Source organism: Lithobates pipiens, unplaced genomic scaffold (assembly GCF_037356315.1).
Source record: "Lithobates pipiens isolate NorthernLeopardFrog02 unplaced genomic scaffold, aLitPip1_a1.2 Scaffold_8, whole genome shotgun sequence".
NCBI classification, from domain to species: Eukaryota; Metazoa; Chordata; class Amphibia; order Anura; family Ranidae; genus Lithobates; species Lithobates pipiens.
The window spans coordinates 681,493,966-681,516,357 of NW_027507903.1; the positions used below are offsets into that span (position 1 = coordinate 681,493,966).

The window sequence follows — 22,392 nt, forward strand, 5'->3', positions numbered from 1 at the left end:
ACTGTATGTGTGTGTATACTGTGTGTATACTGTATGTGTATACTGTGTGTGTATACTGTATGTGTGTGTTTACTGTATGTGTGTTTACTGTATGTGTGTATACTGTGTGTGTATACTGTATGTGTATACTGTGTGTGTATACTGTGTGTGTGTGTGTGTGTGTGTGTGTGTGTGTGTGTGTATACTGTATGTGTGTGTGTGTGTGTGTGTGTGTGTGTGTGTGTGTGTGTGTGTATACTGTGTGTGTATACTGTGTGTGTGTGTGTGTATACTGTGTGTGTACACTGTATGTGTGTGTGTGTGTATAATGTATGTGTGTGTGTGTGTATACTGTGTGTGTATACTGTATGTGTGTGTGTGTGTGTGTGTGTGTATACTGTGTGTGTATACTGTATGTGTGTGTGTGTGTGTGTGTGTGTATTCTGTGTGTGTATACTGTGTGTGTACACTGTATGTGTGTGTGTGTATACTGTATGTGTGTGTATACTGTGTGTACACTGTATGTGTGTGTATACTGTGTGTGTATACTGTATGTGTGTGTATACTGTGTGTGTGTGTATACTGTGTGTGTATATACTGTATATGTGTGTGTATACTGTGTGTGTATAATGTGTGTGTGTATAATGTGTGTGTATAATGTGTGTGTGTGTATAATGTGTGTGTGTATACTGTGTGTGTGTATAATGTGTGTGTGTATAATGTGTGTGTGTATACTGTGTGTGTATAATGTGTGTGTGTATAATGTGTGTGTGTATACTGTGTGTGTGTGTATAATGTGTGTGTGTATACTGTGTGTGTGTATAATGTGTGTGTGTATAATGTGTGTGTGTATACTGTGTGTGTATAATGTGTGTGTGTATACTGTGTGTGTACACTGTATGTGTGTGTATACTGTATGTGTGTGTATACTGTGTGTGTATACTGTATATGTGTGTGTATATGTGTGTGTATACTGTGTGTGTATAATGTGTGTGTGTATAATGTGTGTGTGTATAATGTGTGTGTGTATAATGTGTGTGTGTATACTGTGTGTGTACACTGTATGTGTGTGTATGTGTGTGTATACTGTATGTGTGTGTACACTGTGTGTGTATACTGTGTGTGTATACTGTATGTGTATACTGTATGTGTGTGTATACTGTATGTGTGTGTATACTGTGTGTATATACTGTATGTGTGTGTATACTGTGTGTGTATACTGTGTGTGTGTGTATACTCTGTGTGTGTGTGTGTGTATACTGTGTGTGTGTGTATACTGTGTGTGTGTGTATACTCTGTATGTGTGTGTGTATACTGTGTGTGTGTGTATACTGTGTGTGTGTGTATACTGTGTGTGTGTGTGTGTGTGTGTGTGTATACTGTGTGTGTGTATACTGTGTGTGTGTGTATACTGTGTGTGTGTGTGTGTGTATACTGTATTTGTGTGTACATTGTATGTGTGTGTGTGTGTATACTGTGTGGCCCCATAATCTATTGCCGGGGGCCCCATAATCTATTGCCGGGGGCCCATAATCTATTGCCGGGGGCCCCATGAGTTGTCAGTCCACCCCCTGCACACAGTCATCTCTCACATATATTTATTGATACTCAACTAGCTATTGCCAAAAATTGGACCCCCCCCCCCTTCTAGCTCAGCGCTGATCGCTCTTCTGAATAACCATCGCCCGGTGGAATTTCTGTACACCAAACCCCACCTTCAAATTCCTCAATTCCAAAAGCTCCGGGACATTTGGCTCCTAAATGCCTCCCCATGACCTATCTATACCTTTTGTTGATACGAGATAATCTATTCCTCATATGACTGTTCATATGTTCATCAAATGTTCATCAAATGTTCAACCTTCCACTTTCTACTCTGTAAAATGTACAATAAAATTAAGTTTAAAATATATATATAAATATCTCCCGAGCTTTGATCATCTCAGGGAGCTCTGTTCAATCCATCATCGGAAATCCCGATCGTGTGTAGGCAATTCCGACACGCCAAAAAACTCACGCATGCTCAGATTCAACTACGAGACGGAAGCTATTGGCTACTGTGGGTATTGAACTTCCTTTTTCTAGTCCCGTCGTACACGTTGTACGTCCCCGCGTTCTTGGCGGTGGGAATTTGGTGTGACCGTGTGTTGGCAAGACAGCTTGAGTGGAATTCTGTTGAAAATTCCAACAGGAAGAACCATCTGAGCTTTTTCCGACGAGAATTCCGATCGTGTGTGTGCGGCATTAGTCCGTCGGAAAGGTTGACAGAAAAAGTCTGATGGGGCGTACACACGGTCGCAATATCTGACCAAAAGCTCCCATCTGACTTTTTCTGTCGGAAATTCTGACCGTGTGTACGCGGCATTAGAGTCTGCAGAAGACTTGAGACCGGGGCGGAGGTCCACCTTCCAGCAGGACAACGACCCGAAACATCCAGCCAGAGCTACAATGGAATGGTTTACATCAAAGCATATTCATGTGTTAGAATGGGCAAGTCAATGTCTAGAGCAGCCTTTCTCGACCTTTTCAACACAGAGGAACCCTTGAAATAGTTCTCCGGTCTCAAGGAAACCTTGAAATAGTTCTCCAGTCTTGAGGAACCCTTGAAATAGTTCTCTGGTCTCGAGGAACCCTTGAAATGGTTCTCCGGTCTTGAGGAACCCTTGAAATAGTTCTCCGGTCTCGAGGAACCCTTGAAATAGTTCTCCGGTCTCGAGGAACCCTTGAAATAGTTCTCCAGTCTTGAGGAACCCTTGAAATAGTTCTCCGGTCTCGAGGAACCCTTGAAATAGTTCTCCGGTCTCGAGGAACCCTTGAAATAGTTCTCCGGTCTCGAGGAACCCTTGAAATAGTTCTCCAGTCTTGAGGAACCCTTGAAATAGTTCTCCGGTCTCGAGGAACCCTTGAAATAGTTCTCCGGTCTCGAGGAACCCTTGAAATAGTTCTCCGGTCTCGAGGAACCCTTGAAATAGTTCTCCAGTCTTGAGGAACCCTTGAAATAGTTCTCCAGTCTCGAGGAACCCTTGAAATAGTTCTCCAGTCTTGAGGAACCCTTGAAATAGTTCTCTGGTCTCGAGGAACCCTTGAAATAGTTCTCCGGTCTCGAGGAACCCTTGAAATAGTTCTCCAGTCTTGAGGAACCCTTGAAATAGTTCTCCAGTCTCGAGGAACCCTTGAAATAGTTCTCCAGTCTTGAGGAACCCTTGAAATAGTTCTCTGGTCTCGAGGAACCCTTGAAATAGTTCTCCGGTCTCGAGGAACCCTTGAAATAGTTCTCCGGTCTCGAGGAACCCTTGAAATAGTTCTCCAGTCTTGAGGAACCCTTGAAATAGTTCTCCGGTCTCGAGGAACCCTTGAAATAGTTCTCCGGTCTCGAGGAACCCTTGAAATAGTTCTCCGGTCTTGAGGAACCCTTGAAATAGTTCTCCGGTCTCGAGGAACCCTTGAAATAGTTCTCCGGTCTTGAGGAACCCTTGAAATAGTTCTCCGGTGTTGAGGAACCCTTGAAATAGTTCTCCAGTCTTGAGGAACCCCTTCTAAAAATTAGAACTCTACAACTCATGGTACATTAGTGCAGTGGTTCTCAACCAGGGTTCCATAGAACCCTAGGGTTCCTCCAGAGGTTGTAGAGGTTCCTTCAGCATTGGGCAATTTCTGCCTCTCGGATAAGTTCCCACTGACTCCATTGATCTTTTTAACTATCTGTAAGGAGGTAATTCTTCCCAATGACCACAAGTGTAAGGACCATTCTTCCCACTGACCATCACACTAATGTATCATGAGTTGTAGATTTCTAATTTTTAGCAGGGGGTTCCCCCGAGACGGGAGAACTATTTCATGGGTTCCTCTGTGTTGAAAAGGTTGAGAAAGGCTGCATTAGTGTGATGGTCAGTGGGAAGAATGGTCCTCACACTTGTGGTCATTGGGAAGAATGGTCCTCACACTTGTGGTCATTGGGAAGAATGGTCCTTACACTTGTGGTCATTGGGAAGAATGGTCCTCACACTTGTGGTCATTGGGAAGAATGGTCCTCACACTTGTGGTCATTGGGAAGAATGGTCCTTACACTTGTGGTCATTGGGAAGAATGGTCATTACACTTGTGGTCATTGGGAAGAATGGGTCTTACACTTGTGGTCATTGGGAAGAATGGTCCTTACACTTGTGGTCATTGGGAAGAATGGCCCTCACACTTGTGGTCAGTGGGAAGAATGGTCCTCACACTTGTGGTCAGTGGGAAGAATGGTCCTCACACTTGTGGTCATTGGGAAGAATGGTCCTTACACTTGTGGTCATTGGGAAGAATGGTCCTTACACTTGTGGTCAGTGGGAAGAATGGTCCTTACACTTGTGGTCAGTGGGAAGAATGGTCCTCACACTTGTGGTCATCGGGAAGAATGGTCCTTACACTTGTGGTTATTGGGAAGAATGGTCCTTACACTTGTGGTCATTGGGAAGAATGGTCCTTACACTTGTGGTCAGTGGGAAGAATGGTCCTTACACTTGTGGTCAGTGGGAAGAATGGTCCTTACACTTGTGGTCAGTGGGAAGAATGGTCCTCACACTTGTGGTCATTGGGAAGAATGGTCCTCACACTTGTGGTCATTGGGAAGAATGGTCCTCACACTTGTGGTCATTGGGAAGAATGGTCTTTACACTTGTGGTCATTGGGAAGAATGGTCCTTACACTTGTGGTCATTGGGAAGAATGGTCCTCACACTTGTGGTCATTGGGAAGAATGGTCCTCACACTTGTGGTCAGTGGGAAGAATGGTCCTCACACTTGTGGTCATTGGGAAGAATGGTCCTCACACTTGTGGTCATTGGGAAGAATGGTCCTTACACTTGTGGTCATTGGGAAGAATGGTCCTCACACTTGTGGTCATTGGGAAGAATGGTCTTTACACTTGTGGTCATTGGGAAGAATGGTCCTTACACTTGTGGTCATTGGGAAGAATGGTCCTCACACTTGTGGTCATTGGGAAGAATGGTCCTCACACTTGTGGTCATTGGGAAGAATGGTCTTTACACTTGTGGTCATTGGGAAGAATGGTCCTTACACTTGTGGTCATTGGGAAGAATGGTCCTCACACTTGTGGTCATTGGGAAGAATGGTCCTCACACTTGTGGTCATTGGGAAGAATGGTCCTTACACTTGTGGTCATTGGGAAGAATGGTCCTCACACTTGAGGTCAGTGGGAAGAATGGTCCTTACACTTGTGGTCATTGGGAAGAATGGTCCTCACACTTGAGGTCAGTGGGAAGAATGGTCCTTACACTTGTGGTCAGGGGGAAGAATGGTCCTTACACTTGTGGTCAGTGGGAAGAATGGTCCTTGCACTTGTGGTCAGTGGGAAGAATGGTCCTTGCACTTGTGGTCAGTGGGAAGAATGGTCCTCGCACTTGTGGTCATTGGGAAGAATGGTCCTCACGCTTGTGATCATTGGGAAGAATGGTCCTTACACTTGTGGTCATTGGGAAGAATGGTCCTTACACTTGTGGTCATTGGGAAGAATGGTCCTTACACTTGTGGTCATTGGGAAGAATGGTCCTTACACTTGTGGTCAGTGGGAAGAATGGTCCTTACACTTGTGGTCATTGGGAAGAATGGTCCTCACACTTGTGGTCATTGGGAAGAATGGTCATTACACTTGTGGTCATTGGGAAGAATGGTCCTTACACTTGTGGTCATTGGGAAGAATGGGTCTTACACTTGTGGTCATTGGGAAGAATGGTCCTTACACTTGTGGTCATTGGGAAGAATGGGTCTTACACTTGTGGTCAGTGGGAAGAATTACCTCCTTACAGATAGCTAAAAAGATCAATGGTGTGAGTGGGAACTTATCCGAGAGGGAGAACTTGCCCAATGCTGAAGGAACTCCTACAACCTCTGGAGGAACCCTTGGGTTCCACGGAAACCCTGTTTGAGAATCACTGATCTAGACCTAAATCCCTTTGAGAATCTGTGGCAAGACTTGAAAATTGGTGATCACAGACGCTCTCCATACAATCTGGCAGAGCTTGAGATATTATAAAGAAGAAGGGGGCAAAATGTCCTCTCTAGATGTGCAAAGCTGGAAGAGACATCCCCAAAAAGACTTGCAGTTGTAATTGCAATGAAAGTGGGTTCTACAGAGTATTGACTCCGGGGGGCACCATACAAATGCCCCCCCCCCCCCCTCCCCCCTATCATTTTCCTTCCACCTCACAATTATGTGCCACTTTGTGTTGGTCTATCACATAAAATACCAATAAAATACATTAACGTTTTTGGTTGTAACTCAACAAAATGTGGAGAAGTTCAAGGGGTATGAATACTTTTTCAAGGCAATGCACATGGTAACAGTGTTTCTCTGTGTAGTGTGTATTGCTCCTGTGTGGATACATTGTATAATAAACCATGTGTACATTGTTGAGTTGTATTCTCAGTGGTGGTTGTAGGGGGCGGGGCGCACAATGTCATGTGACCGGCTGGCGCCATTATCTGATCGTTTCTTTCTCCTCTTTCAGATAGACCAAATCCTCATCCACCAGAAGACAGAACTTCTAGAAGGTGAGTGAGAGGAACCGGCGCCTCCGTGATGGAAAGAACTGAAATCCAACCAATAAAAGGGGCGGGGCATGCAGGTTGGGGAGGAAAGGCTAGATGATGCTGGATGTTCTCCAGCCAGGAAATGAGGGCGGGGCTCTGATCTGATTTGCTGGTGGTGAGAAGCTCTCAGTGTCCAGTGAAATCAGAAAGAGACATCTGAGTCCAGGATGAAGGGTGGTCGTGGTGCTTCCCCATTGACCTGAATTGTATTTGGTGGTGGTGGTTCTGACCACTCAACCCAACGAGGGTTCTCCTCCTCCGTAAAGCGAAGCCAGGCAGCCACGGCATTTGTGTCCCACCCCATCCAAGCAGCCTCCTTGTACAGCACGGTGTGTGGTCAGGGTAGTAGAGATAGGTGGTTGGGCTGCGGTCTTACCCAGATGCCTTACATGCCGATTGGACGGGATGGGGCACATGCCATGGCTGCAAAAATGGCACCCAAGGAAGTGAGCGGGGGGGGGGATGACCACACTACAACTGCCAACTGCACGGAATGGAGGGGTGTTGGGGGGTTTCAGATGTTCAACCAGACATCCGGGATCCCGGACCATTCCCCAAGCACCAACCCCACCCAGCCGTACGGGGCCGCACCCGCGTGTAGATGTGTGGGAGAGCCGAGAATAATTAATGACACCGCCATGTGTGACCGGAAAGAATGAAAATGTGCGTTTTCTCTACACAAAGGCTGAATGTTGCTCAGGACTCCACCAATCTCCGATCAGGAATCATACTTTGTATGTGGAGGTGATACATTGTATGTAGTGTGTATGTAGCAGTGATACATTGTATGTAGTTTGTATGTGGAAGTGATACATTGTATGTAGTTTGTATGTAGGAGCGATACATTGTATGTACTTTGTATGTAGAAGTGATAAATTGTATGTAGTGTGTATGTAGAAGTGGTACATTGTATGTAGTGTGTATGTAGAAGTGATACATTGTATGTAGTGTGTATGTAGAAGTGATACATTGTAGGTAGTTTGTATGTAGCAGTGATACATTGTATGTAGTTTGTGTGTAGACGTAATACATTGTATGTAGCAGTGATATATTGTAGGTACATTGTATGTAGCAGTGATACATTGTATATAGTTTGTATGTAGAAGTGATACATTGTATGTAGTTTGTATATGGAAGTGATACATTGTATGTAGTGTGTATGTAGAAGTGATACATTGTATGTAGTGTGTATGTAGCAGTGATACATTGTATGTAGTTTGTATGTAGAAGTGATACATTGTATGTAGTGTGTATGTAGCAGTGATACATTGTATGTAGTGTGTATGTAGAAGTGATACATTGTATGTAGTGTGTATGTAGCAGTGATACATTGTATGTAGTGTGTATGTGGAAGTGATACATTGTATGTAGTGTGTATGTAGAAGTGATACATTGTATGTAGTGTGTATGTAGAAGTGATACATTGTATGTAGTTTGTATGTAGCAGTGATACATTGTATGTAGTTTGTATGTAGAAGTGATACATTGTATGTAGTGTGTATGTAGAAGTGATACATTGTATGTAGTTTGTATGTAGAAGTGATACATTGTATGTAGTTTGTATGTGGAAGTGATACATTGTATGTAGTTTGTGTGTAGAAGTGATACATTGTATGTAGTGTGTATGTAGAAGTGATACATTGTATGTAGTTTGTATGTAGAAGTGATACATTGTATGTAGTTTGTATGTGGAAGTGATACATTGTATGTAGTGTGTATGTAGAAGTGATACATTGTATGTAGTTTGTATATGGAAGTGATACATTGTATGTAGTGTGTATGTAGAAGTGATACATTGTATGTAGTTTGTATGTGGAAGTGATACATTGTATGTAGTGTGTATGTAGAAGTGATACATTGTATGTAGTTTGTATGTAGAAGTGATACATTGTATGTAGTGTGTATGTAGAAGTGATACATTGTATGTAGTTTGTATGTAGAAGTGATACATTGTATGTAGTGTGTATGTAGAAGTGATACATTGTATGTAGTTTGTATATGGAAGTGATACATTGTATGTAGTTTGTATATGGAAGTGATACATTGTATGTAGTGTGTATGTAGAAGTGATACATTGTATGTAGTTTGTATGTAGAAGTGATACATTGTATGTAGTGTGTATGTAGAAGTGATACATTGTATGTAGTTTGTATGTAGAAGTGATACATTGTATGTAGTGTGTATGTAGAAGTGATACATTGTATGTAGTTTGTATATGGAAGTGATACATTGTATGTAGTTTGTATATGGAAGTGATACATTGTATGTAGTGTGTATGTAGAAGTGATACATTGTATGTAGTTTGTATGTAGAAGTGATACATTGTATGTAGTTTGTATATGGAAGTGATACATTGTATGTAGTGTGTATGTAGAAGTGATACATTGTATGTAGTTTGTATGTAGAAGTGATACATTGTATGTAGTTTGTATGTGGAAGTGATACATTGTATGTAGTTTGTATGTAGAAGTGATACATTGTATGTAGAAGTGATACATTGTAAGTAGTGTGTATGTAGCAGTGATACATTGTATGTAGTTTGTATGTAGAAGTGATACATTGTATGTAGTGTGTATGTAGAAGTGATACATTGTATGTAGTTTGTATGTAGCAGTGATACATTGTATGTAGTTTGTATATGGAAGTGATACATTGTATGTAGTGTGTATGTAGAAGTGATACATTGTATGTAGTTTGTATGTAGAAGTGATACATTGTATGTAGTTTGTATGTGGAAGTGATACATTGTATGTAGTTTGTATGTAGAAGTGATACATTGTATGTAGTTTGTATGTGGAAGTGATACATTGTATGTAGTTTGTATGTAGAAGTGATACATTGTATGTAGTGTGTATGTAGAAGTGATACATTGTATGTAGTTTGTATGTAGAAGTGATACATTGTATGTAGTTTGTATGTGGAAGTGATACATTGTATGTAGTTTGTATGTAGAAGTGATACATTGTATGTAGTTTGTATGTAGAAGTGATACATTGTAAGTAGTGTGTATGTAGCAGTGATACATTGTATGTAGTTTGTATGTAGAAGTGATACATTGTATGTAGTGTGTATGTAGAAGTGATACATTGTATGTAGTTTGTATGTAGCAGTGATACATTGTATGTAGTTTGTATATGGAAGTGATACATTGTATGTAGTGTGTATGTAGAAGTGATACATTGTATGTAGTTTGTATGTAGAAGTGATACATTGTATGTAGTTTGTATGTGGAAGTGATACATTGTATGTAGTTTGTATGTAGAAGTGATACATTGTATGTAGTTTGTATGTAGAAGTGATACATTGTATGTAGTGTGTATGTAGAAGTGATACATTGTATGTAGTTTGTATGTAGAAGTGATACATTGTATGTAGTTTGTATGTAGAAGTGATACATTGTATGTAGTGTGTATGTAGAAGTGATACATTGTATGTAGTTTGTATGTAGAAGTGATACATTGTATGTAGTTTGTATGTGGAAGTGATACATTGTATGTAGTTTGTATGTAGAAGTGATACATTGTATGTAGTTTGTATGTAGAAGTGATACATTGTAAGTAGTGTGTATGTAGCAGTGATACATTGTATGTAGTTTGTATGTGGCAGTGATACATTGTATGTAGTGTGTATGTAGAAGTGATACATTGTATGTAGTGTGTATGTAGCAGTGATACATGGTCCTCTGCTGATATGATTGGGTGGCGGGGCAGTGATGGGGGGTTGCGGTGGAATAGAAGGCTGCGGAATATTCAGGATTGTTAGTTTGCAGATATCATGTTGCAGGGAAGGGACTTTGGTGAACTATAGAGAAGGCCCCGTTGCATTGTGGGAAGTGTGGCTGGGACAGACTGAGAGGGGAGCGGAGCTCTTCTTCTTGTTGACGCAGCACAGCGACCAGCCTTGGAGATGTGCTGCCACCTGGTGGTGCTGCCGGGAACCGCACAATCTTCTCTAATGACCCCCCTCCTGTTTATTGTTATTATTATTATTGTTATACAGGATTTATATAGTGCCAACAGTTTGTGCAGTGCTTTTGCAACACGAGGGCAGACATTACACATCAATACAGGAGGGATCAGAGGGCCCGGCTTATAAACACGATGATTTGTTTATATTACATATTGGAAAATAATAATAAATATATGATGAAAAAAGTATATACTAAATAATAAGTACATAATAAATAACAATTATGGTATATAATGAATATTTAAAAAACAAGCATATAATACATAACAAGAGTATTAAATAAATAACAAGCTTATAATACATAACAAGTATATAATAATAAAAAAGTATATAATAAATGATAAACCTATAGTAAATATAAACGTATAATAATTGACAAGTATATAATACATAATCGCCATATATAAATATAAAATAACAAGCATATAATAAATAACAAGTACATAATACTTGTACTTGTTACTTTGATGATCAGTATTAGTTTCATTGTAGCAATGTCTTTTGCATCGTATCTATTTGTATATCTGAGGAGGGCGGTGACCGTCGGTGATGGGTTTTTTTCTTGGCGGGGGGGTTCGGTGACCGGCAGTGTTGGTTTTTTCTTGTGGGGGGGGGTTCCAATTTTTTAATTTTCTGGATTTATGTATTAAAATATTTACCAGATTAAAAAAAAAACGAGAGTGATCATTAACACGTTCCTCCTGGTTGCCTTGCAGCGATCACGGGCTTCGAGACCTGCAATCAGTATGAGCTGCGGAATATAATGGGTCAGCGGATATTCTCGGTGCAGGAGAGGAGCACGGTGTGCGCTCGTTGCTGCTGCGGATCCCTCCGCCCCCTCAATCTGCACGTCTGCGACTACACGGGACGGGAGGTCATCCATTTTGTCCGCCCACTCAGATGTTCCAGCTGCTGCTTCCCCTGCTGCTTACAGGAGGTGAGACGCCGCGCCGCCGCGGCTAAACTCAAATCGCGAGTGATATTTTCAGGCCTGTGTATATATTGCTATCCGTCTCTTTCATTAAATATCATATCTTGGTCCTCCGTGACTCTTCCCGTGTTGGTGACTTCTTTCTGTCTGTCTGTCTGTCATGCAGTTGGAGGTGCAGAGCCCCCCGGGTCAAACCATCGGTTACGTTGCCCAGACGTGGCACCCGTTCCTCCCCAAATACTCCCTGATGACGGAGAGTCGGGAGCCGGTGTTGAAGGTGGTCGGGCCGTGTCTGATGTCCAGCTGCTGCGGAGACATTAACTTCCAGGTGAGACGAGGCCCTGGCGCCAACCTCCATCCAAATATCTTCTTCTACATTTTTTAGGGTGTTTTCGAAAAAAGTTTCATTCTTGTTTTGAAGTAAATCCAATTTTGGTGATCCTACCAGAAAAAAAAAAAAGCGTATCCACAGCCACTTCCTTTCTAGGGTGACAACAATCGCTCAGTTTAGCTGTGGTGTTGTCACCTTTTTCTGGGCATCCAAGTTGGACTACGATGATGACGACGACATGCCCACATCATCTCTCTTCTCCTGTTCATTGCTTCTGTATCAAACTACAATTCCCACCATGGAATGGGACCTAGTGCTTTTCATGGGCATGAGGAAGAATCGCCTTGCCTGTCGGTCAAGCTATGATGTCATAATGGGAAGGACTGACCAGAAGTCTTCTGGCTGGGTGTCATGGCGGGCAAGACAGGCCTGGAGTCTCCTGGTTTGTCAGTCAGGGTATGATGTCATTGTAGGCAGGACAGACCATAAATCATATTGTCTCTCAGCCAAGGTATGATGTCATGGTGGGCAGGATAGACCCGAAATCATCTTGCCTCTCAGTCAAGGTAGGATGTCATGGTGGGAAAGACAGACCCAAAATCATCTTGCCTCCCATTCAAGGTATGATGTCACGGTGGGCAGGACAGACCCAAAATCATCTTGCCTCTCAGTTAAGGTATGATGTCATGGTAAGCAGGACAGACCAGAAATCGTCTTGCCTCTCAGTCAAGGAATCATCTGATGTCATGGTAGGTAGGATAGACCAGAAATTGTCTTGCCTCTCAGTCAAGGTATGATATCATGGTGGGCAGGACAGACCAGAAATCGTCTTGCCTCTCAGTCAAGGTATGATATCATGGTGGGCAGGACAGACCAGACATCGTCTTGCCTCTCAATCACATTATGATGTCATGATAGGCAGGACAGACCAGGAGTCTCTTGGCATGTCAGTCATGGTATGATTGCTTCATAATGAAAAGGACCGACCAGAAGTCTTCTGGCTGGGTGTCATGGCGGGCAAGACAGACCTGGAGTCTCCTGGTTTGTCAGTCAGGGTATGATGTTATGGTGGGCAGGACAGACCCAAAATCATCTTGCCTCTCAGTCAAGGCATGATGTTCTTGTAGGCAGGACAGACCAGAAATCATCTTGCCTCTCAGTCAAGGTATGATGTCATGGTCGGCAGGACAGACTAGGAATCTCCTGGTTTATCAGCCAATGTATGATGGAATGGTAGGCAGGACAGATCAAGAGTTTCCCGACCTGTCAGTCAAGGTATGATGTCATGGTGGATGAGACAGACGAGGTATCCCCTCGCTTGCTAGTCAAGGTATGATTTCATGGTGGATGGGACAAATCAGAAGTCTCTTGACCTGTAAGTCAAAGTTTGATGTCATGGTGGACAGGACCAGGGGCGGACTGATAACTCATGGGGCCCCCTGGGCAATAGGAGATTATAGGGCCCCCCGGGCAATAGTAGAAGATTATGGGCCCTAAAGCAATAGATTACGGGGCCACACAGTATACACACACACACACACAATATACACACAGAATACACAAACACACACTGAAAGATACTGGAGAGGTGTGGCAGCTATAATCTTGAGATTTAAAAAAAAAACACAGATTTTTACATACTGTCCCTGGTTTTATTGAGGCTGACAACCCTGATGGGGCCCCTTGGTGGCATGGGGCCCTCGGGCAGTGCCCGAATGGTCAGTCCACCCCTGGACAGGACAGATCAGGAGTCACCTGGATTTTCGGTCCATGTACAGTGTGATGTTATAGAAGGCAAAACAGATCAGGAGTTTCCTGGCCTGTCAGTCAAGGTATATAGTCATTTGGTGTGGGAAACACCAGGAGTCTCCTGGCCTATCAGTCAAGCTATAATCTCATGGTGTGTGGGAAACACCAGGAGTCTCCTGGCCTATCAGTCAAGGTATAATCTCATGGTGTGTGGGAAACACCAGGAGTCTCCTGGCTGGTCAGTCAAGGTATAATCTCATGGTGTGTGGAAAACACCAGGAGTCTCCTGGCCTATCAGTCAAGGTATAATCTCATGGTGTGTGGGAAACACCAGGAGTCTCCTGGCTGGTCAGTCAAGGTATAATCTCATGGTGTGTGGAAAACACCAGGAGTCTCCTGGCCTATCAGTCAAGGTATAATCTCATGGTGTGTGGGAAACACCAGGAGTCTCCTGGCCGGTCAGTCAAGGTATAATCTCATGGTGTGTGGAAAACACCAGGAGTCTCCTGGCCTATCAGTCAAGGTATAATCTCATGGTGTGTGGGAAACACCAGGAGTCTCCTGGCCGGTCAGTCAAGGTATAATCTCATGGTGTGTGGAAAACACCAGGAGTCTCCTGGCCTATCAGTCAAGGTATAATCTCATGGTGTGTGGGAAATGCCAAGAGTCTCCTGACCTGTCAGTCAAGGTATAATGTCATGGTGTGTGGGAAACGCCAGGAGTCTCCTGACCTGTCAGTCAAGGTATAATGTCATGGTGTGTGGGGAAACGCCAGGAGTCTCCTGGCCTGTCAGTCAAGGTATAATGTCATGGTGTGTGGGAAACGCCAGGAGTCTCCTGACCTGTCAGTCAAGGTATAATGTCATGGTGTGTGGGAAACGCCAGGAGTCTCCTGGCCTGTCAGTCAAGGTATAATCTCATGGTGTGTGGGAAACACCAGGAGTCTCCTGGCCTGTCAGTCAAGGTATAATCTCATGGTGTGTGGGAAACACCAGGAGTCTCCTGGCCTGTCAGTCAAGGTATAATCTCATGGTGTGTGGGAAACACCAGGAGTCTCCTGGCCTGTCAGTCAAGGTATAATGTCATGGTGTGTAGGAAAAACCACGAGTCTCCTGGCCTGTCAGTCAAGGTATAATCTCATGGTGTGTGGGAAACACCAGGAGTCTCCTGGCCTGTCAGTCAAATTTAGGAAGTGGCAGCGGATGGGACAGATCAGGAGTCTGGGACACCCGGATCCTCCCACTATGGCGAGCATTGGTGTAAGGGCTCCATTGCAGTTTTAAATCAACGACAATGGGGAAGATCCACAACTGGTGGCTCAGGGAACGCAAGTTTACGGAGACGACTTCTCTCACGTACAGAATATTAGGTACACTGAGCCCAAAAAAAAAATGGACTAGCTGTTGCTTTGATTGCAAAATAAAAACATTCCCTGAATTTCAGATTTGGCAGAAAGCACCAAAAATAAATATTCATATCCTTGTAGAATCTTCAGTTATAAACATATCAACAAATGTTGAATTAATGTTGCTATAAATGGTGGCATCAATCATTTTAATCCACGGGACTCATTAAATAAGGCCCCACTGCCAAAAACAAACTCAATTCTTGCTACAGAAAAATAAATTCTTCCTCATGATCATATAAAACGCATCATTGTTTCTCATCACCCCCCCGTGTTTACAGCATTTCTCAGTGAAACTCATGCTCTTCACCCTTCATATTTTACATGGTATTTCCCAATTTTCTCCACTGTGGAGGTTGGAATGTGTGCGGGCGGAGGAATTTGGGCGGATCTCACCCTTCCCATACATTTTTTCCACAACTTTCTTTTTTAGGTGAAAGTTTTTTAGTGATGGTCACCCAACACTAACAAATACTTTATATGGCCAAAAGCTTGTGGACACCTGACCATCACACCCATATGAGCTTGTTGGAGATCCCATTCCAAGACCATGGCCATTCATTTGGAGTTGCTCCCCCCCCCATACATCCTCCACTCTTCTGGGAAGGCCTTCCGCAAGATTTTGGAGGGTGTCTGTGGGAATTTGTGCCCATTTGTGAGGTCAGTTTCTAATGATGGATGAGGAAACCTGACCCACCATTGCCATTTCAATTCATCTCAAAAGTGTTCAGTAGGGCTTAAGGTCAGGGGTTGAGTGCAGGACACTCAAGTTCTTTATCACCAAATTGGAAAAAATCACGTCTTTATGGAGCCGACTCATTTGTGAGGTCACAAACTGATGCTGAATTAGCCCTTGTACACACGGTCGGAGATTCTGACGGAATGTGTCCGATCGGAGCGTTTTGTCGAATATATTCCGACTGTGTGTGGTCTACATCGGACTGTTTCCATCGGAATATCCGTCGGACCAAATTTTCCAACTTGCCGGAAATATTTTCCGACAAAATGCTCCGATCGGACATACTCCGATCATGTGTAGAGAATTCCGATCGGACAAAGTGCCACGCATGCTCAGATCAAATTCCTACACCAAAGCTATTGGCTACTAGCGTGAACGTAGTCCCATCGTAACGAAATAACGTCATCACGTTCTGAACGATTGGATTTTCCGACAACTTCGTCCGACCGTGTGTATACAACAGTTTCGGACGAAATCCGTTGGACAAAATCCGACGGATTTGGTTGTCGGAATCTCCGATCGTGTCTACAAGGGCTAAGACAATCTGGCTCACATGTTGGGCCTCACATTGGATGCCAAAAAAGAAAAAAGATCTGGCTCACAATCATCATTCCAACTCATCCCAAAGGTGTTCAGTAGGGTTGAGGTCAGGGCTCTGTACAGGACACTCAAGTTCCTACAGACCAAACTGGTCTTTATGGAGCTGGCTTTGAGTTGCCCCCTACCCTCTTCCTTCTTTGTGCCCCTTACAGCTTCCACTCTTCTGAAAGGACATTCCACAAGATTTGGAGGGTGTTTGTAGAAATTTGTGCCCATTTGTGAGGTCAGGTACTGATATTGGAGGAGAAGACCTGGCTCACAATCCAAATCCATCCCAAAGGTGTTCAGTAGGGTTGAGGTCAGGGCTCTGTACAGGACACTCGAGTTCATCCAAACCAAACTGGTCAAACCATGTCTTTATGGAGCTGGCTTTGAGTTGCCCCCTACCCTCTTCCTTCTTTGTGCCTATAACAGTTTCCACTCTTCTGAAAGGACATTTCACAAGATTTGGAGGGTGTCTGTAGAAGTTTGTGCCCATTTGTGAGGTCAGGTACTGATGTCGGAGGAGAAGACCTGGCTCACAATCCAAATCCATCCTAAGGGTGTTCAGTAGGGTTGAGGCCAGGGCTCTGTACAGGACACTCGAGTTCCTCCAAACCAAACTGGTCAAACCATGTCTTTAAGGAGCTGGCTTTGAGTTGCCCCCTACCCTCTTCCTTCTTTGTGCCTATAAAAGCCTCCACTCTTCTGAAAGGACACTCCGCATTTGAAGGGTGTCTGTGGAAATGTGTGCCCATTTGTGAGGTCAGGTACCGACGTTGGAGGAGAAGACTTGGCTCACAATCCAAATCCATCCCAAAGGTGTTCAGTAGGGTTAAGGTCAAGGCTCTGTGCAGGTCTTTTCAAAATTATTTTATTATTAATTAACAGAGTGATTACACAGTACAATGTAGTCATAAGATAAACAAGTCATTAGTTTAAGTAACATGAAAACGGCGGGAATGGGACTACGTCCCAGGACAATAAAGTCAAGCTTAAATTGGGATCTAGAGAGTCTGATCGTAGAGGAGAGTAATTTCTAACAAGAACAATAAGGGACCGGCGTCCCGAAATCTCCGGGGTTGGGGAAATGGGTTACTCCCGGGATTAAGAACTGGAACATACAAGGGAGTACAGGTACTGCGTGGGCAACGTTTTTTTAGATATGGAGAGGTAGAGTAGAGAAAGTGGAAAGACTAGAAACTGAGAGAAGAGTGAGGGGGGGTAACAAGAGGAGAATGAGGTTTGGGAAGAAGGTAGGGGGGAGTTGGTCGGCTGGCCCGCACGGGTCCAGGTCGGCATGCAGCGGGGAGATTTTTCGTGAGGGGGCGCTCAAGGCTCCAAAAGGTTGGGATCTAGGTCGGGGGGTAGGTAATACTTTATCCATGGTTGCCATATCTTATTAAATCGGGGCACGTGGTCTAGAATTTTCGATTCGATCTTGCAATGGATCATCGCATGGGTAACCCTATTTTTTAGCTCAGCTATAGGAAGTGTTGGTGTTTTCCAGGCTCTTGCTATTGTTTGTTTTGCCGCCGTGGTTAGTTGGAGAAAGAGGGACAGCTGATTTCTGGTGCAGTTGCGGGGTGTTAGATTAAGTAGCGCTAAAGAAGGGTCGGGTTTTAAGGTGTCATTGTCGATGCCATCTGAAATACCATTGTCCAGAAGCGTTGGGCTATTGGGCATGTCCACCAGATATGGACATGGGTGCCCGCTTCAGCACAGCCTCTGAAACAGGTTTGCGGGGTAGCCCGGGACGAACTTGGCTATCCTGGCCGGGACCAGGTACCATCGCATGAGGACTTTAAAGTTGGCCAAGGCTCTGTGCAGGTCACTCGAGTTCCTACAGACCAAACCGGTAACACCATGTCTTTATGGAGCCAGTTTTAGACAAAGGCCACAGTCATTGGGGGGGTCTTCCCGAAACCATTTTGGGAATTATTACCTCCTTACAGAGAGCTAAAAAGATCAATGGTGTGAGTGGGAACTTATCTGAGAGGCACAAATTGCCCAATGCTGAAGGAACCCCTACAACCTCTGGAGGAAACTTAAGGTTCCACGGAACCCTGGTTGAGAATCACTGGTCTAAAGCAACAATAAACACAAGTTTAGACCCATCGATTAGATCCAGTTTGGATTGTGGGATCTCGAGGTTCGGAGATCTTCGAGATCTGATCATTCTACCATTGGAAGTATAGACTGGATCATTGCTAATTTAACCCTTCAGGGTTCAGCAGATCGGACTTCAGTGTACATCCTAGTGATGGATTCATGGGGCAGAATAATCATTTGATAATTAGTAGCCAATAGGATTTTCTGTTATATTATTTTTTTTATTTTTAATACAATTTTTATTCTGAGTCTGTGATACCTGAAATCAAAAATCTTCCCATACTTACCAAGTGATATTGATCTTTTATTGCACTTTGATACAATGATGATTCTTCTTGATTAACTACCAGCTCCCAATTCATATACTTCTATATGTTTACCCTTCAATGCAGAAGTTGTTCTACATATGTATCTTATCTGGGTCTACTCAAACTTCACCTCTTTTGTTTCAGTCTCTTCTCTTCTCCTCTCCTCTCCCCAGCCTATTCTGATTCCTCTCCTCTCCCTGCCTCAGACCACTCTGACTCCACTACACCCCTCTCCCCACCTCAACTGCCTCTCACTTCATCCTCTCCTCTCCCCACCTCAACCTCCTCTCACTTCATCCTCTCCTCTCCCCACCTCAACCTCCTATCACTTCATCCTCTCCTCTCCCCACCTCAACCGCCTCTCACTTCATCCTCTCCTCTCCCCACCTCAACCTCCTCTCACTTCATCATCTCCTCTCCCCACCTCAACCGCCTCTCACTTCATCATCTCCTCTCCCCACCTCAACCTCCTCTCACTTCATCCTCTCCTCATCTCAACCTCCTCTCACTTCATCCTCTCCTCTCCCCATCTCAACCTCCTCTCACTTCATCCTCTCCTCTCCCCACCTCAACCGCCTCTCACTTCATCCTCTCCTCTCCCCACCTCAACCGCCTCTCGCTCCATCCTCTCCTCTCCCCACCTCAACCTCCTCTCACTTCATCCTCTCCTCTCCCCATCTCAGCCTCCTCTCACTTCATCCCCTCCTCATCTCAGCCTCCTCTCACTTCATCCTCTCCTCTCCCCACCTCAACCGCCTCTCGCTCCATCCTCTCCTCTCCCCACCTCAACCTCCTCTCACTTCATCCTCTCCTCTCCCCATCTCAGCCTCCTCTCACTTCATCCTCTCCTCTCCCCATCTCAGCCTCCTCTCACTTCATCCTCTCCTCATCTCAGCCTCCTCTCACTTCATCCTCCTCATCTCAGCCTCCTCTCACTTCATCCTCCTCTCCCCATCTCAGTCTTCTCTCACTTCATCCTCTCCTCTCCCCATCTCAGCCTCCTCTCACTTCATCCTCTCCTCTCCCCATCTCAGCCTCCTCTCACTTCATCCTCCTCTCCCCATCTCAGATTCCTCTCACTTCATCCTCCTCGCCCCATCTCAGCCTTCTCTCACTTCATCCTCTCCTCTCCCCATCTCAGCCTCCTCTCACTTCATCCTCCTCGCCCTATCTCAGCCTTCTCTCACTTCATCCTCTCCTCTCCCCATCTCAGCCTCCTCTCACTTCATCCTCCTCTCCTCTCCCCATCTCAGCCTCCTCTCACTCTCGCCCTCTTCTGTATCTCAGGTGAAGCCGCTGTGTGAGTCGCGCAGTGTGGGTCGGATTAGTAAGCAGTGGACCGGACTACCTAAGGAAATCTTCACAGATGCCGATAATTTTGGGATCCAGTTCCCAAAGGATTTGGATGTGAAGATGAAAGCAGTGTTACTGGGCGCCTGCTTCCTGCTGGTGAGTCCTTCTTTAAAGTCATGCATGGAGAGCTCCCCCTATAGGCCAAGGTTGTTTACAGCTCATTTTGTTGGAAGACCATGATAAAGACCACTGGTAGGTCCTAAAACCACTTAAATCAGTCACAACCAAAATAAATAAATACAAAAAACGAACGCTGCCTTTACTTATATGAGATTATTTTCGGTTTCGTTCATCACCTCCCCTTAGTGCAGATAAAGGACGCCCTTCTAGATTCTGGTGTTTTTTTTAGCGTTCTGTTGCTCAAGTCCTTGAATTTTTTAACAACTCGTACAATTTCAGGCTTTATACACTGCAGATTACATAATTTTATCACCCATTGATGTGTGGTCTGGACATGTATAGAAGAAATGATGGTTTGGTGTTGATGACCATAGCTCAAGCACACCAAACCAAAATGTCTATCTCTATGTCTAAACTTAAGATTTAGACAGCCATACCATGACTCTAACACCATTCTCAACCATAACTCTGAACCTAATTCCTCTCTCTAACCCTGAACCTCATTCATGCCTGAACCCTAAAAAACCTTCCCTCCCTCTAACCCTAAACCTAACCCCAGTCTCTAGGCCTCAGTTTAGCCCGTTCCTCTAACCGTAACACTTACTCTAGCCCCAAACACCAAAAGTTCCTCCTAAACCTGTAACTATAAATCTAACTATCTGAGTCAATCAAACCCTCACACTGGCCCCTAAGAATATTCTTTAGACTAACCCCTAACACCCTCCCTAATCCCTCAACATGGCCTTATCAACTCACATTCAAAAAAGAGAGAGGGCAGTTCAAGAACCGCTCCTCAAGTCACATTGAGGGGATACAGAAGAGAGTCCTAAGATAGATCCTCAAATCACATTTGGGGGACACAGAGATCAGTCCGAAGACAGCTCCTCAAGTCACATTGAGGGGATACAGAAGAGAGTCCTAAGATAGATCCTCAAATCACATTTGGGGGACACAGAGGACAGTCCGAAGACAGCTCCTCGAGTCACATTGAGGGCATACAGAAGACAGTCCTAATATAGATCCTCAAATCGCATTTGGGGGACACAGAGGACAGTCCAAAGACAGCTCCTCAAATCACATTGAGGGCATATAGAAGACAGTCCTAAGATAGCTCCTAAAATCATATTTGGAGGACACAGAGGACAGTCCGAAGACAGCTCCTCAAGTCAAATTGAGGGCATACAGAAGACAGCCCTAAGATTGTGTCCCCCAAATGTGATTTGAGGAGCTATCTTAGGGCTGTCTTCTGTATGCCCTCAATGTGACTCGAGGAGCTGTCTTCGGACTGTCCTCTGTGTCCCCCAAATGTGATTCGAGGAGCTCCTCGAGTCACATTGAGGGCATACAGAAGACAGTCCTAAGATAGATCCTCAAATCGCATTTGGGGGACACAGAGGACAGTCCGAAGTCACGTCACATTGAGGGGATACAGAAGACAGCCCTAAGATAGCTCCCCAAATCGCATTTGGGGGACACAGAGCACAGTCCGAAGACAGCTCCTCGAGTCACATTGAGGGCATATAGAAGACAATCCTAAGATAGATCCTCAAATCACATTTGGGGGACACAGGACAGTCCAAAGATGGCTCCTCGAGTCACATTGAGGGCATATAGAAGACAGTCCTAAGATAGCTCCTCAAATCGCATTTGTGGGACACAGAGGACAGTCCAAAGATGGCTCCTCAAGTCACATTGAGGGGATACAGAAGACAGCTCAAAAACTGCTCCTTGAGTCCCATTCAGAGGACACAGGGGACAGTCCAAAGACAGTTCCTCAAATCAAATTGAGGAGATACAGAAGACAGTCCAAAGTAGAGCTCCCAAGTCACACTCAGGACACAGAGGACAGTCTAAAGACAGCAACTCGCGTGCAAAAGACGCAAACTACTCAAGTCACATTTAGGGGATCATAGAGATTGAGCCCTCAATAGTACCCCAAATAACATTCAGAGGATAGCTGTCAGAAACTATGAAATCAGACCGAGACAGAAGTACAGTTAAACCACACTTGTTTAATAATAAAAGTAAAATATAACAAACATAGTCAAAAATATAGCCAGAGTTCAGGAACTGGAACGGGTAGTCAGACAAGCCAAACGTCAGGGAGCTGGAGATGAGCGTAGTAAAACAGCAAGCAGGATCTGGAGCCAGAAAGGATGTCAGCCAAGCAAGTCTTTTAAAAGGAATGCAGGAGAGCATCTCTGTGATGTTGACCAAGGTGAAGGCA

General features: G+C 44.3%; 1 protein-coding gene across 2 annotated transcripts in view; it reads left to right on the top strand.

The window, feature by feature from the left end:
- The window catches only part of LOC143962103 (phospholipid scramblase 1-like), an 85,216-nt gene that overhangs the window by 53,607 nt on the left and 9,217 nt on the right, over positions 1–22,392 (top strand). For both annotated transcript variants that reach the window (XM_077471430.1, XM_077471429.1), the window contains exons 4-7: positions 6,488–6,530; positions 11,255–11,475; positions 11,636–11,797; positions 19,980–20,141. In XM_077471430.1, the coding sequence (XP_077327556.1) occupies positions 6,488–6,530; positions 11,255–11,475; positions 11,636–11,797; positions 19,980–20,141 (588 nt within the window). The remainder of the gene's footprint in view (positions 1–6,487; positions 6,531–11,254; positions 11,476–11,635; positions 11,798–19,979; positions 20,142–22,392) is intronic.